Raw genomic sequence first — 16221 nt, forward strand, 5'->3', positions numbered from 1 at the left:
CTATTTTAGGTGCATTTTATATTTCATATTTTTATTTTGGATTTTCATACCTTCATGTGGAGAGCAGCCAAATGAAAGAAACACATGTTAATGGCATTTTAGGTTGAACTGATCAAAACATTTATTTTACTAAAATCGCCAATAATAACACAACCATCAACATCAATTGCCCATCTCATTACAGTAAAGGCAATGGACATTTTTTCTGTTCCTTCTGATCAAGATCACGTGGTTCAGGTGGAGGCTGAACCATGAGGAAGAAATTTTTAACTAGCCAGGTTACAGTTGAATGCCTCAAAGTCCCTCACTCAAATATTATCAATTATTTGATGAGGAATGCTAAACTTAAGGGTGCCCTTGCAAAAATAGGATGAAAGGGTGCTCCCATTGGTCCACGTCACCATGGTGGGGGCACCCTTTCATCTTACTTTTGCAAGGGCGCCCCTCAGTTTAGCATTCCTCTTATTTGATTGTCCAGAAGAAACACATTGTATCTGCTTTACTGAAGGGGAAAAGGTTTCAGTGGATGCCACCAAAATTGGTTCTTATTTTCAAATAAAATTACTTAATCTAATCTTATTTGTAATGGGGCATTAAGGCCACTTTGAAAACAATTAGGACTAGGCAGTTGATATCTGCACTGCCGTATTTTAATAATGACACTACCCACTTTGTTTTACACTTTTTTTTATTGGATGTTGATAGCATTTTGAGTATTGTAAGATCTGTTAAAGATAAAAAAAATTTAAAACAAAGTGAGTGGTGCCATTATAAAAATACGGTGGGGCGGATATCGGTCCCTGTAGGGCTATTATAATCATTATTTGCAGATACTTGAATATAACTTCAAAATCATTTGCAAATATTTTTTAGAGGGCCACTTCGTCAGGTGAAAGGAATCCAGTTAAACCTCAAATGATAGTTGGAGCAGCTGTGAGAGAGAGAGAGAGAGAGAGAGAGGCTCAAAGGGGGGGCGAATTTATCAGCTCCTTTTTTTTTTGCATGAATAATGCTCTCTCACATAATACAATAACGGGACTGACGTCATGGCACTACTCACTTTGTTTTATACTTTTCTGATTTAATGTTGATAACATCTTGAGTATTGTAAGGTAAAGAGGGATCACCCACAGAAAAGATACAAAGATATCATGCTTAAGAAAGCAGTTAACATGTAGTTTTCTGAAGAATATGGCCAACGAATATATCAACAATTGAAGCTCAGATCGGTAGCTTAGTCAAAGAGGATCTTTTTTTAGGCACTAAAGAATTCCAAACGCAGATCCACCAATCTCACTCAATAGGCAACAATCTATGAAAGAACGGATGAAAAAAATTGTTGGAAGAACTGTGAACTGTATGTCGTCTGATGACTAATTAGGAAAAGGCCCATACTAGAGAATTTACAGGAGAAAACTACATATCTACTGCAAATATTCATGAACATCAAGCTGAATGAAGTTTACAAACAAGCAAAATAGTTCCCAAATGTAGAAATTCAAGCTTCATATGTGAGTCATTTGGCATTCCGAATATGCACTGAACAAAATAACTGAGAAAGCAAACATAGAAGGCAACATTGAGAGCATAACATAATTTCCAAAATGTGAAGCAGTACTTGTTTTTGTACTCTGACTAGCTGGAGTCAGCCTGGACCCACTTTAGGAATGTCATAGTGCTCACTGAGATTTGCCAAATACTGATTGAAATCCTGGATTCGGTCCCGGTGTGATTTGTTGGATATTCTTGCCAGTCTTCGAACATCAAGCCTCTCCCTCTGTTCGATGTATCGCTTCTCAGCTGGTGTGAGATTATCATCACAAGTGAGTGGATGTCCGTCCCCTTCCAACTTGCCAACTTCACTCGTTTCTTCCGTAGGATCGGTTGTTAATCCTTCACTTCCACCTAACCACCACATATTAAATGAAACTACTGTCTCAACCCAAAAACAAATCAAGAATATTTATTATAGTTGGGAACTAAATTGAGAGTGCTTGTTCAACTCTTAAGGGCACATTTGGCTGTGAGGAATTTGTTTTCATGATAAATCGGGCATCTTGAAGTGTGACGTCCCTGAAAATCAGGAAACAAGATCCCGGAAACGGCTGTCTCCATGATGGAAGTTGCTAAAAATCCGGAAAATGTTGATCCAGTTTTAGCAGAGTTTTTTGTTTAAGATGTTTATCAACTTCTCATCACGGAAACAGCTGTTTCCGGGATCTTGTTAAAAGGAATAATGCAGCCAATTTGAAGTTTTTAGAGCAGAGCAGCTGTACTCCTACACATATAGTGTCAGGTCATTTAGGGATAAACAGTGCAGACAAGATTGAATTCATAGAAACAATAAAACCAGAGTGTTTCTAGAGCTGATGGAGAACAAAAACCTGTTTTAAGTTCATTGTCTTCAATTTGAGACATTTGCTCATACTGATGCTTGGGTTTCTTCTTCTTCTTCATCCCACCCGCCTTGACATCCAAGGCTTTTCCTTTCAACTTCAGCTTCCCCTTGACGACATTTTCATAGGCCGACATTTCCCCTGCTAAAGTAATAAGTTAATACAGAAAATGAAGAATATTTAAGGAGGATAAATGGAAAGGTAGGAACATGTAGGAAATCAAATGGGAGAAATCAACATCATTGTCTCTCTAGCACACATACAAGAGGTAATAAAGAATGCTGGGCATTTCGGTTTATAATTAAATGGGTGAAAAAACTGTGTAAAGAGGCAAGATGCAGTGGAAATAAATTACCCATAAAAAAAAATGCAGTGGAAATAAATCTAGGGATCAGCAAGCAAGACGGGCTTGTCTTGATGAACTAAAATGGCCGTGGCTCAATGTCCATGTGGCATGTGCTTGGTGACCGGGTCCATTGATCTGAGGGGTCATCATGGAGTGAGCCCATGGCCAGGTGCAATGGCGAATGGAGGGCCGATTTGCAAGATTGTGTGCAAAGAAACAACGGCACAAAGACATCTGAAAGGACATCGAATTTGATCAAAGATTTATAATCATACAGTGAGGGTGGGAGGGTGGGACTAAGGGAAATAGGTCGGATTTGTGATGGTCAGCAACATTCATGGACCTGATCACTGTACATGTGATAGTGGGTCCAGGCAGTATGATTCTCACCAAACTATTAACTCCTCCAAAAGAAAATACAAAATATGAGGTGGTTTGATGGCTTTACTGACTTCCATTGTTGTCTGTCCCCAAGCTTCATTGTATGTACGCATTCATGAGTAACGCAACCAAATTTGAGACTTATGCTCATCAAACTAATGCAAGGATGATAACTGGATGATCTCTCTCTGGTGCAGCCATGGGAGCCACCTATACTGTCAACTCCAAGGTTAAAGAATATGGGAGCCGGCGGTGAAGAATCAGATGCTGATGTGGACTGGTTTCAGAGGTTGCTGCAGTGAATGGCTTGGGTCAAACTCCATCAAAGTTGGCATTGTCATTTTCGGCTATGTTTTTTTCGTTTTCTTCTCTCTCTCTCTCTCTCTCTCTCTCTCTCTCTCTCTCTCTCTCTCTCTCTCTCTCTCTCTCTCTCTCTCTCTCTCTGTGGGGCGAGGGGTTGAGAAAAGCAGCCATTGTGAGAGAGAGAGAGAGAGAGAGAGAGAGAGAGAGAGAGAGAGAGAGAGAAGATCCCATTGGAAGAAAAAGCCCATGAAAAGATTAGGGAAAATGAGGCATAGAAAAGGGAGAGATTTTCAAAGCAAAAACAGATGGATTAGAAGATGAGGAAGGAGATGGAAGGAGCAAACATTTACGAAACTTACATCTTTGAATGGGATAGTAGTTAATCATGCACATGTTTTTGAGCAATACCCATTTCAATTAAGAAGCATTTCTACTTCCCTTCTTGGCTTTGGAACTCCCTCAAGATTAGATCAGTTAAAGCACACATTCTATTCTTCTGAACAGCATTGATTTCATATCAAAAGCTTTCCTTCCCCCCTTCTTGGTTCTGTGCTTCTCAAGATTAGCAGTACATCATGCACCTTTCATGCTTTTGAAAAGCACCCTATTATCAAATCAAAATCTTCTTTCTTCTTGAAACTCTATGGAGATTCCAAGGATTTTGGTTATCTTTTCATAGCCATGCAAGCCTCAAACTTGTTAAAGAGAGTTTTTCCCCAAGAAACTACTGGTGGGTCTCCAACAAGATTTTTTTTTTTGAATGGCAAACCTCTAACAAGATGATTTTCATCAAAGAATGTGAAATTTTAGAGAGGAAAAGGGATATCAAGCTTTCAATAGATATTGTCTTGGTTTTTTTGAACTCACAAGTAGTCTTGAATTTGAGTTACATATGAGCGACATAATCAATTCTCCCAGTCGAGAAATGATTGAGGGTCTGTTTCAATGGGGGTAAAAGGGGGCAAAACATCCGCTTACCCCAGCTCCAAAATGTGGTTGCTCCAGTGGGAGTATTCTCTCCTATTTACCCCACCAATGGGGGTAAGTAGCTTTCCCTCTCCTCCAGCATTTACTCTAAATGAGGTGATTTGATTTCCCCTCTTCAACATAGTAATTGAAAATGGGCTAATTAGGGGGTCAGGGAATTTCATTAGCCTAAGCTCTAGAAATTCCTGGTTTTAAATTTTTGCTGAAACCGACACGAAACGACTAAAGCGTTTCCTATACCGAAACCGAAACCGAAACGGATACCTAAACCAAAACTGTAAGGGTATTAGTATTATACCATATCAATTTATATGAATTACATGTGAAATGTGGTATGTTGTGAATTATCAGACATGCATGACAACGTTTCAACGCATGCGACTAGGTGTTCAATGTTAAACCATTATGGAGAGTTATCTTGTTTATGTAATAGTTTTTAAGTGTGTATGTGTGCTTATTCTAATATTTCCAAAAGTTTAATCTTAAAATTCTATCTCTTGCATGTGTTCCATATGTTTCTGTGATTCTATAGGTATGCACCAGAAACTACACACCCAACTTTTCCATGTATGTGACCACTTTAGAATAGAATCTCCAACTTTTCAAGGAAACCACTCTCTGTCCATTTAGAACTCCAAATGAATGGGTGATGTGATAATTGAATTCTTCTGATAGCGGTTTGCTTTTATACGCAAGTGTCACCAATACTTTCCTATAACATATTACATTTACAAAACTACTTTGAACTCAAGGATCTCAACAGAAAGCCGGATAATGAGGAATTATCTATGTCCACTAACGTCAAATGGAACATCTAGAAACAAGATGTATGATACATAAGGTAAGCAGCAAAGCTTGCCTCTCCTACTTGCTTACAATACAAAATTCTGGATTTTTTTTTCTTTGAAATTGGTAGCTGATTTTATTAAGCGCAAGGAAGACCGAGATGGTCGATATACAAAGATAACAAAAACAATCCAGAAAGGTTAATCGCTACAACGAAGAGAGAAAATCGGAGTGGTAGAGAATAAAAAAGAGCCACCGCTTCTTTGGATACTCCATCTCTAGCTAAACTATCCGGCTAAACTATCCGCCACCTTGTTGGCCGAGCAACGGATGTGCCGAAATACTACAGAGGAAGATCTCATCCAATCAAACATCTCATCAAGCAATCTATCAAATCTCCAAGGTGGCTTTTGCGTTCCATTAAGCCAATGGATGACATTCAAAGAGTCCCTTCTACTACCACGTTTTCCAGGCGATCTCTCACCAATAACATCAAACCTTGGTAAACAGCATGCACCTCAGCTTCCGAAGCATCCGTTGTCCCCATGGGACCTGCAAAGGCCCAAATAGCCTCCCCAAGCTCATTCCTCCGGAACCTAGCCGGGCCTGGATTCCCCAAGCTAGAGCTATCAAAGTTGTGCTTTAGAAAACCACGAGCAGGTAGAGACTAATCTTGAACTATTTTTTCTTTGATTTCCATACTTCCACAAACTTCACCCCACCTTTCCCATAAATCATAGGCGGATACAAAATTCTAGATATTGATGAAACTTAAGTAAGGCTTCTATGCTATAATATATAACATCTTTTATAATTGAATTCTTCTGATAGGGGTTTGCTATGATACGCAAGTGCCACCAATTCTATCCTATAATATATTACATCTAGAAGACTACTGAGAACAATGACCGATTTGATGATAGAACAAAAAGAAACCAGAAGATGCACGAAAGAAAACCGAGAGAATCTCTGCAGAGGTGAAAAATGGATACCATAAACATATAAAGATCAACAGAAACCCATAAGTATCATCACATTCAAATTGAAAAACCCAGAACGAGATTCAAAATATACAAAATAACCCATGTAACCTTATATCTGATCCCAGGAAAAGAGCTATAACCCAAAAAAAAGTAAGATGCAAAAGACCCAGCAAAAGGGAACTATTACTCTCCTATGGCCTTAGATCTAGGGTATCTGTTTATCCATCTACAATTAAAATCCAATCGATGATAAGACATAAAAAGAAGAAGAAGATGAACCAAAATAGATGCAAAGAAATATGACCTCTATAGGGTTTAGAACAAAAATAATACCATCATTGTTCTTTAAATTGATTAAAAACAATACAAAATTGCATTCATCTACTTACCTAGATCTTGATGTCGTTCCCTGAAATGCACAATAGCTTCCTTTCGACCGCAAATTCAATAAAACCCTAACCCTAAATTTGAGAACAGGTTTTCCCCCCTTGCCTACTTTCCCAATGCAAGGAACAAAAGAGTACACTGTTTTGATAACGGGACGACTAAATTTGTTTTATACTTATCTGATCGGTGGGTGTGAGTTTTTTAGAAGACTCCTCCTTTTATAATTGTAAGTTGATTACAATAGGTATTGACAGCCGATTAAAACATTAAAACAAGGTGAGTTCGTTTAATTATGGAAATATGGTCGTTCTCGTGCGGAAATCAATTCCCTAAAATATAAGGAGTGCTGCTGGAGAAACGGAGGGAAAACGGATTGCTAAATTTAGAAAAAGGCTATTTGTTTGGTTCCACTCTTGGTTATCATATTATTATTCAAAAAATAACAAAAGTTACTGATATCTGCACTGTCATTTTTTTTATAATGAGACAAACTTGTATTGCCTTTTCCATTTTAATTTGGCCGCTGAGAGCCTATTGGGAATTGTAAAAGCTTTTGACACCTGGTTAAATAGTAAAGGAGAAGGTGAGTTTGTTTCATTATCAAAACATGGTTGTGGGAATATAAGTAGTCATAATAAAATATCTTGAAATGGGAGTTTTTATAGGGTGTAAGCCCTTATAGTCTCGTATTTTTCAAAAAGGGCTGTACCGTCTGCAGCATAGGATGATTCAAACCGCCCATGTGATCGGCCACAACGTAAATAGGTTGTGCCCAAAAGATAATTTCTACAGGATGATCCCAACCCTCTGATCTATAGAGGAGCTGCATATTATGGAAACCTCAAAAGATCGGAGGGCTGGGATTATCCTATGGAAATGATTGCTGGGGAACAACCCATTTCCGTCGTGTTCCATCACATGGACAATTTGGATCATCCTATGATGCGGTCCGTACAGTACTTTTTGAAAAAAAATAAAATACGAGACTATAAGGGTTTACACCATATAAAATCTCCTTGAAATAGATAGCATAATGTTATTTCCTTTTAAGATGGTAGGCTAGTTTGATGGTTGCCATTTTTTTTGACATATTTTTTGTTATTTTTTCCTGTTTTTATGCCCACACAGCCTGGGGCGATGCCAGAAATTTTGCACAAGGGGGGCAAAAATTATAGTAATTTTTTTTCTCCAAACAAATGAAAGCAATATTATAGTTTTAAAAAAAAACCCTCATATATATTCCATCACCAACATACATTGAGGTAAACAAAAATGACATCTTACAATTTTAGAGCGCAAAACCTAATAACATGACCCGTAAGAAATTTTTATAGGCTTCCTCGACGTGGTCTCATTTTTTGGAAACGACACATGATTGTCTCATCATCGATGTTACCAAAAATATCCTTCTCAACATATGGAATCAAGCAATCAGCCATAAATTGATCCGACATTCTATTGCGTAATCGATTCTTCAAGATCTTCATGGCAGAAAAGGCCCTCTCAACGGTTGCAGTTACGACTGGTAAAATTAGTACCAATGTGATGAGCTTGTAAACAAGTGGATACAAGGCATGCTTTCCCTTTCAAATTCACAAAGTGAGTATTGGACCTCATATCAAGAATACATGTTTCAAGTTGGTTGTCTAATTCTTTTGTAGAATACTGAACTTCTGGAAATTCTTTTAGATAAACTTAGAGAGTCGAATCAGCTTCTCTGTATCAAATGCATAAAATGAATCACTTGGATTCAAACATGCCATACATAGAAGCAACTCTGTATTTGCTTCATTGAAACGACTATTGAGCTCTTGAAGTTGCAAGTCTATAACTTGAAAAAACAACTCAACTTGAAAATGGTGCAAGACCGTTCTTTTCTCTTCATGGCGTCGCACTCTTCTGGGAACGACATAAGTATCAACCATGTTAGGGATTTCTATGTCATGTTTGGCACAAAATGAAAAAATGTCATCTAACAAAGAATTCCATCCATTGTCTCGCATTAATTGTAGCCGTTATTTTGATATTCTCACTAATGTCATGGCATTCACAATATCTTGATCCTTCCTTTGCAATGCTTGCGACAATTCATTTGTAATTCCCAATAAACTTATCATCAAATGAAGGGAAAATGCGAATTCAAAAGTTTGCAATGATTTCAAGAGATTATGTGCTTCATGTCTTTGATCTGAACTTAACTTCATATCCTTGACAATAAGATCAAACACATCAAGAATAGAGGAAAACATATATTCCAACCTAACCAGTGTTCTATAGTGTGAGCTCCAACATGTATCCCCCGCTCGTTTGAGTGTGGTCTCTTGATTAAGTCCTTGTCCATTTGAAAGCTCACAATTTTCAAGTGCTTCCTTAATTTTGGCAAGTTCAATTTCCTGAAGAATATCATGGGGCTTACAAGAACCCCCAACCACATTTACTACATTTGTAACTAAAAAAAAGAGATCGGAGATGTTTATATTTTTCTTTGCAACACCAATTAATGCCAACTGTAATTGATGAGCAAAACAATGAACATAGTAAGCATATTCATTCTCCTTCAAGATTAGTGCTTTAAGACCCTTAAACTCCCCTTGCATGTTACTTGCCCCATCATATCCTTGACAACGAAGTCTCGATATGCTCAATTTATGCTTGGCCAATAATGCTTCAATTTCTTCCTTAAGGGATGTAGCAGTGGTGTTGAGAACGTGAGTAATACCTACCAAATGCTCAACCACATGCCCAAGCTTATCTACATAACGTATAACTACGGCCATTTGCTCCTTGTTAGAAACATCACGAGCTTCATTAACCAAAATAGAAAACAATGAATCCCCGAGATATTTAATGATTGAGTTAGTGGTTTCAATTGCACAAGCACTCACTATATCTTTTTGGATATCTGAAGTCACTAGTTTGAGATTCCCAGGACACTTCTCCACACAAACCCTCTTTATATCTTTGTTAATCATGGTCATGAACTTCAAATGCTAACGAAAGTTTCCTTAGTTAAGCGAGTCACAAGATTCATCATGCCCGCGAAAAGGTAAACCTTGTTCTAAAACGAATCGAGCATTCACAATTGAAGCATGCAAGTGAATTCGATAGTCACTTCGTTGTTGCTCTGTTTGCTTATTTACCAATGCTTCAATATGTTGCTCTTGATTCCTAAAAGCTTCACATTTACTTGAAGCTTGATTATGAGCACTATTAGGACCCCCTATATGTTTTCCAAATCTTTCTACTTTTTTCCAATTAGAGAACCCCTCAACAACAAAAGCATCACAACTTCCCCCATGCTCCTTACTATTCGATTTAAAAAGATAGCAACACAAGCAATAAGCCGCGTCTTTTGCAATGCTATACTCCAACCAAGTAGGATAATCATCAAACCACTTTGGATTAAACCGCCTATTCTCTTTTCCTTGCATAATCTGAGGGAAATCATGATTACGTGGTTGAATTGGACCCATTCCTAAGTATATCATTATAACTTTTGCCCTATTATTAGCATGATAATCAGTTATTGACCTTCGTAATCCGGGATCAGCAGGAGGATTTGTAGGATCAAGTTCCAATCGAATTCTTTTAGAATTTTCTCATTCTTTGGTGGGGACACTTGAAGTTGTAGGAGGGGTTATCGACTTTAATGACGGTACTTTCGAAAAATATTTTTCCATACCTAAAAAAACAAACAAAAAGACAAAGAACTTTTATCACCAAAAATCACGACAAAGAAGTAATAATCACCAAATTTTAAGGGTCTGTGTGGAAAAAAAAACACTATTACCCATTTAAAAATCACCTACAAAAAACTTATTGCAATCAGTTAAAAAGAAAAGGAAAAAAAAAAACCTTAGAGGGTCTGTTGGAAGGAAAAAAAAACAAAACTCCATTTAGAGAAAAAAAAACCCTAAACAAACCCCAGATTCGTGTGAAAAAAAACCCTATTTGCCATTGAAAAATCTGTTCTTTTGATGAAAAAAAACTCTAGATGTTAAGGGTCGACAAAGAAACAAAAAAAAAACAAACCCTAGATGGCATAAAACGAAAGAAACCCTTCAATCTTATGAAAATCAGGTTTCAGCTTCTGGAAAATCACCTAATACAAAAACCCTACAATCAAAAGCCCTGAATCAGAAACTCTACAGTCGAAAGCCGTAAAAACAGAAAAAACCTTTTTTGAAAGCTCTAAATCGATTCAATTGAGTAAACCCCAAACAAAAAAATACTAATCGATGTATAAAATGCAAAACCAGAACATACAATGGCTAAATGCGTTGAAGAAATATTTAGGAAACCATAAATACCTCGAGAGAAGATGAAACCCTACAAACTCTACAATCAAAAGCCCTAAATCAGAAACTCTACAATCAAAAGCCCTAAAAACAGAAAAAACCTTTTTTGAAAGCTCTGAATCGATTCAATTGAGTAAACCCCAAACAAAAAAAATATTAATCGATGTATAAAATGAAAAATCAGAACATACAATGGCTAAATGCGCTGAAGAAATATTTAGGGAACCATAAATACCTCGACAAAAGATGAAACCCTAGATTCGACCCACTATATTCGACCAATCGGAGGTGAAGGAATCAAGTAACCCTCTCTTTGATCCCTAATGCACAAGAAAAAAATATAAGGAACCATAAGTTAGCCGGACCCTAAACCCACAAATCACAAAACAAAAATGGTTTGATGGGAAAAAAAACAAAAAACGGTATGCACCTCAGCACCTGGAAGGAGAAATGGTCGGCGTGAATGTTGCTTGTGCTCTTGAGGGAATCTCCGTCGGAGAAGACTAGAAGAGACTAAGAGAGTCGATGGGAGAAGAGAGAAGGCAGCGTTTGTTTGGGTTTTTTTCCCTAACAGGAGGAGATGAGATGAAGTCGAACTCCCTAGAGAGAGAGAGAGAGAGAGAGAGAGAGAGAGCTTCGTTTTCTCGAAGTTGTTCGGAGAAGAGAGTTTTCATGGTCGAATTTGTTTGTGGGTTAGGGTTTTTTTTAGCTTCATTTTTCTCTTCAGTTGCAGAGAAGAGAGCATGGAGGGTTCGACTTCGACATTCGTTTTTTGGCTTTTCTTTTTTCCTTCGACAGCACATGTGTGGGGCCCATTTAAACAGCCAATAGAAACCCTCCTAACAACTCAAGCGTACGAAACCCCCAACACTCAAGCGTCTAAACTTTTTTCTCTAAAAAATAAAGGTATATTTTTTTGGCCAAAAATTAAGGGGGCAATTGTCCCCTTCCCATATAAGTGCCATCGCCCCTGCACACAGCCACACTGTAATAGGATGATCCAAACCACCACAAAAACCCAGCAATGGTGAATCAATAAAAACCACCACAAAAACCCAGCAATGGTGAATCAATAAAAACCACCACAAAAACCCCAAACAAAAGAACCATTCAAACAAAACCACCACATAAACCCCAAACAAAAGAACCACAAAAATCCTAATCACCACAGAAACCAAACAAAAGAATCACAAAAAAGGACAATAAAAAAAATCAGACACAAGAATAATAAAAAAAAACGTACTGCAGAAGTCCCAACAAACAAAGAACCACAAAAACCCTATTTCGGGTTTTTAGAAAGCCTATTTTCTGAGATTTAAGAAGATTTTAAAAAAAGGAAAAAAAAAAACAACTGAGATGAAAGAAGAGAGAGAAAGAGATCCGTACCTGCGAAGAAGTTTGGGGAGAGTGGAGGAGACGAGGTTGCCTGAGACGACACTTCTGGAGGTTGAAGACGAACCACAAAAACCCTATTTCGTGTCTTTTTTATTTGCCCGGAGAGAGTCACAAATTTCGTTTAACTTATACGAACAAAAAAAACCCGAACTTCTTTATTTTGGTTATGTTTTTACGGGCACCTGAGGGTCCACCCGGACCCGCCCAGTTTTGACGGGCTGGGTTGTCCCGCGGGTCAACTTAGAAACGGGTCACAAAATGTTGACCAGGACCCCCGGAAATTACCGCCGGGCCGGGTCGATCCGCGAGTCCAGGTGAAATCTTGCTAGGTCTTTGATGAGTGTATTGGGTATAAGGGTGTCAATTTTGGCTCGGGCTCGGAAGCTCGCTCAAATCCTTAACGAGTCGAGCCGAGCCGAGCCGGCTGGCCAGGCTCATTAAGGCTCATTAAGAATTTAATATATTTAAATATATATATTATATATTAATATATACATTAAAAGGGTTGTCCAGGGAGTGAAAGGGGGAGGCAAAATATGTCACTTCTTTTTTGGAACCCCATTTGTTACTTGGACCACCCCCCGTAGTGTAAAAAGAGTAGTCAAATTACACTAGATATGGCTGTCCAAGGAAGATGAGGAGTGTGGACTTAATAAAACCTGAGCTCAATAAGGCTCGCGAGCCTGACCGAGCCTGGTTCAAGCCCGAGCTTGGTTTGAGCCTGAGCTGAGCTTTTAAGCTTCACGAGCCGAGCCGAGCCTGGCCAAACTCGTTTACACCCCTATTGGGGTAGGACATAGTAGGGCTGCAACTCGGGTCGGGCGGGTCGGGTTTTGGAGAACCCAACCCTACCCGAGAAATATCTCGGGTCGGGTCGGGTCGGGTTTTTTTTCGGAAAACCCACGATTCCCAAACCCGGCCCTACCCATGATAAATCTCGGGTCGGGTCGAGTTTTTTCACGTTGACGCAATTTTTTAAGGAAAATTCTTGTTTGGCAAGGCAACTCAACTCATAGAAGTAGAAATTACACTCACATTACACTTGAATCAAACAATGATGTAATTACACTCACATTACACTTGAATCAAACAATGCCGTAATCAAACAATGTTGTAATTACAATCAAACAATGCTGAATCAAACGCTTGAATCAACTCAACTCATAGAAGCAGAAATTACACTCACATACAATAACAGTGGGTGCGTGGGTTTTCACTTTTAACTTGTAACTAACAATAGAAAAAAATGTACATACTATAACTTATGTAACTCGGGTTGGGTCGGGTCGGGCCCCTTCAAACCCGGCTCGACCCGAGATTCATGCGGGCTTTTGAATGCTCAACCCGAAACCCATGAAACTTGAACCCGACCCAGGTTATTTTCGGGTCGGGTCGATGCGGGTCGGGTAAAACCCGGCTCGAGTTGCAGCCCTAGGACATAGGTGCCACCCTTGATATTCGATCTAATGACAACTTATAAATTGGCTTTAGTTGGATCAAATATAAAGGGTGGTGCCGTCCACCTTGATTATGAGCCGTGCACCATATAAAAAGCGAAATTATATATTCAGTTATTCACTCCCTTTCCTTTTACTTGGGACAACTCCCTGTAATTTAAGAGAGTAGTCATAAGTAATTAAATATGCGAGAGGCTGAGTAAAAAACAGTGTTGAATCTACAACTTCCCTATAAAAAACTGCCATGGGTTGGCCCTTCCGAGAAAGGAAAACGATATGAAGACATATTTGTGTTAGGGATGTCCCGAGTCACTCTCCTGTATTGCCATGCCTATTAAGTTTATTCATTTATTAAAAATAAAGGTAGAGGAATGATATCGGCACTGCCATGTTTTTATAATTGCAGAAATTCACCTTGTCTTTTTATTATTAAACAGCTGTCAAAAGTTATTACAGTTTCCAAAAAACCATCAGACGGCAATTAAATAAGACAAGGTTAGTTTGTGCAATTATCAAAACATGGTAGTACTAGTGCCGATATTATTACCTTTAGTAATATGAATTTAGGATAACTTTGTTTAGGTTATCCTAAATCCGTTACGCGGAGAGAGAAGGTTAAGCTTTTCGTTACCCTGACCCGCCCTATAAAAAGGGCAGTCCTAAGTCCTAACCCTGAAAAATTAACACCGAAATTCCAATCAATGGCGGGTGTTGGAGACCTCATACTCCTTCCTCCAGAAGTAGAAGTAGAAGCGATAGAAGCCCTAGATTCAGTTCCATTCTGGTACAACGACCTTGAACGTGAGATCTACGGATCCGATTCCGATACTCTTTATCCCGATTTCACCGATTTATCTTCTCTCCACCAACAGATCCTTGAATGCGATGTAGAGATCGAAGGAGGGGGATTTTCGGAGTCTTCTTATTTGGATTCTGATTCGGATTCGAATTTCTTCGATGTAGAAGACCAGGTAAGATTCGGTTTGAATTTATTTCATCATTGCGCGCAGCAGATGCATGTAGTAGAAAGTCTAAATTCTGTGGAGAATTTATTTATAGAAACTGTTGATGATTCCAATTTTAGGGTTTTTGAGGGGAATGTTGATGTGGGTCCGAATAATAGTCCGGAGATAGGGTTGGAATTTGATAGACGTGATGAATTTGATGAGCATGATGGGCCGTTGGAGTTAGGGTTAGGGTTAGGGTTGGATAGACATGATGAATTTGATGAGCATGGTGATACCTCGATGGGGTTAGGATTAGGGATAGGGTTGGAATTTGATAGGTGTGATGAATTTGATGAGCATGATGCCTCCATGATGTTAGGATTAGGGTTAGGGTTGGAATTTGATAGGCATGATGAATTTGATGAGCATGATGCGCCCATGGATTCAAGCCGTGGAGATGGATTCTCTGCGGATCGGCAGGATTATGTCTCTGAAGGTGGGGAGTCTTATGAGGGTCATTCTGTTGAACATTATGTGGGCGGTCTTCAAATTGTCGGGTTCGGATCTGATTCTGAGGAGGATGAGGAGCGAATTCATGTTACGGGAATTTATTCTGATGGTGAGGATGATATGATAGATATGGTTGGGGACGATCCGAGTCTTCCTCTTTGTTGGGATTCTATCCATTTGGAAGATCGTAGGGACTCGAACGAAGATCTTGAGTGGGAAGAAGTTGATGGGAGGGTCGATGAGAGGGAGATTTTGAACATGATAGAATTTGATGAAGGAAGATTTGGTTCGTCTGAAATTCAATCTGAACATGGAGGTATTGTTGTGCTGGAAGCTGCGAGAAATCATGATTGGGAAGTCCTTTTGGCAGTCAATGACTTAGAAAGGAACCTCTCTCTGGATCAAGAAACTGGATTTTATATGGAAGCTCCAGAGGATTACATTTACACCACAGAGAACGATATGCTATTTGGTCAATTTGCGGAGAACGATAATTCCTTGAGGGGCAACCCTCCGGCTGCCAAATCTGTTGTTGATAATCTTCTGTCGGTTGTCATAACTCAAAAAGATGTGGAGAATAACAATGCCCTCTGCGCAGTTTGTAAGGATGAGATTCCCATTGAAGAACAAGCGAAACGCCTCCCCTGCTCCCATCATTACCATGGGGACTGCATTTTGCCATGGCTGAGCATTCGGAATACATGCCCTGTTTGCCGTTATGAATTACCTACCGATGATCCTGATTATGAGCGCGGGAGAACCCAAAGGGCTACTCGCGGCCTCACAGGGAATTCTCGGGTTAGGTACAACCATTAAATATTTCTTGAACAGTAGGTTTGCGTGCTAGATAAAAGCCCAAATAGAGACATCTCTCACTCTCTCTCTTCTTCCCCCTCAATGCTCTATGATGTCTTTCTTTTGGTGTTTAAGTGAGATTATGAAATTGAACTGTTAATTATTGTATTGCTTGGAATTTTCTATCGAATCATTCAGGCATCAAATGTGAGCGATGTTTACTTTGATTATATAGATGGATGATTGAGTA

The 16221-nt window shown here is 38.9% G+C and overlaps 4 protein-coding genes across 9 annotated transcripts; 1 reads left to right on the forward strand and 3 right to left on the reverse strand.

Moving 5' to 3' along the window:
• Positions 1-1425: 1425 nt before the first annotated feature.
• On the reverse strand, positions 1426-12393 carry LOC143851667 (7-dehydrocholesterol reductase-like protein). 6 transcript variants are annotated; one of them, XM_077361152.1, is made up of 4 exons: positions 11306-11710; positions 11103-11187; positions 2385-2540; positions 1426-1905 (listed from the first exon to the last, which is right to left on the reverse strand). In XM_077361152.1, exons 3-4 carry the CDS (start codon positions 2530-2532, stop codon positions 1646-1648), a joined length of 408 nt encoding a protein of 135 aa, XP_077217267.1. In that variant the 5' UTR covers positions 2533-2540; positions 11103-11187; positions 11306-11710; the 3' UTR covers positions 1426-1645. The 6 variants fall into 6 exon arrangements, with proteins under 6 accessions (XP_077217267.1, XP_077217264.1, XP_077217266.1 ...); XM_077361149.1 differs by having other exon boundaries at positions 11298-11710; XM_077361151.1 differs by having other exon boundaries at positions 2385-2537; positions 11306-11708.
• Positions 8585-9541, reverse strand: LOC143849455 (uncharacterized). Its single transcript, XM_077358464.1, has one exon. The coding sequence runs from the start codon at positions 9539-9541 to the stop codon at positions 8585-8587; it is 957 nt and encodes a 318-aa protein (XP_077214579.1).
• LOC143849456 (uncharacterized) lies at positions 9575-10042 on the reverse strand. The gene has a single exon (XM_077358465.1). The coding sequence runs from the start codon at positions 10040-10042 to the stop codon at positions 9575-9577; it is 468 nt and encodes a 155-aa protein (XP_077214580.1).
• Positions 12394-14327: 1934 nt separating the features above from the next.
• Positions 14328-16221, forward strand: LOC143851544 (uncharacterized). Its single transcript, XM_077361009.1, has one exon. It carries the CDS (start codon positions 14421-14423, stop codon positions 15990-15992), a length of 1572 nt encoding a protein of 523 aa, XP_077217124.1. The 5' UTR covers positions 14328-14420; the 3' UTR covers positions 15993-16221.

This window comes from Tasmannia lanceolata, unplaced genomic scaffold (genome assembly GCF_043159265.1).
Source record: "Tasmannia lanceolata isolate RefF3 unplaced genomic scaffold, GAP_Taslan_0.1 ptg000018l, whole genome shotgun sequence".
Taxonomy (NCBI): domain Eukaryota; kingdom Viridiplantae; phylum Streptophyta; class Magnoliopsida; order Canellales; family Winteraceae; genus Tasmannia; species Tasmannia lanceolata.

Excerpts from the sequence above, each read along its gene's own strand:
- LOC143851667 (XM_077361147.1), bottom strand. The coding sequence starts at position 2,532 with ATGTCGGCCTATGAAAATGTCGTCAAGGGGAAGCTGAAGTTGAAAGGA. Across the intron at positions 1,906-2,384 it reads AGACAATGAACTTAAAACAG|GTGGAAGTGAAGGATTAACA; the intron begins GTTTTTGTTCTC and ends TGTGGTGGTTAG.
- LOC143849455 (XM_077358464.1), bottom strand. The coding sequence starts at position 9,541 with ATGATTAACAAAGATATAAAGAGGGTTTGTGTGGAGAAGTGTCCTGGG.
- LOC143849456 (XM_077358465.1), bottom strand. The coding sequence starts at position 10,042 with ATGGGTCCAATTCAACCACGTAATCATGATTTCCCTCAGATTATGCAA.
- LOC143851544 (XM_077361009.1), top strand. The coding sequence starts at position 14,421 with ATGGCGGGTGTTGGAGACCTCATACTCCTTCCTCCAGAAGTAGAAGTA.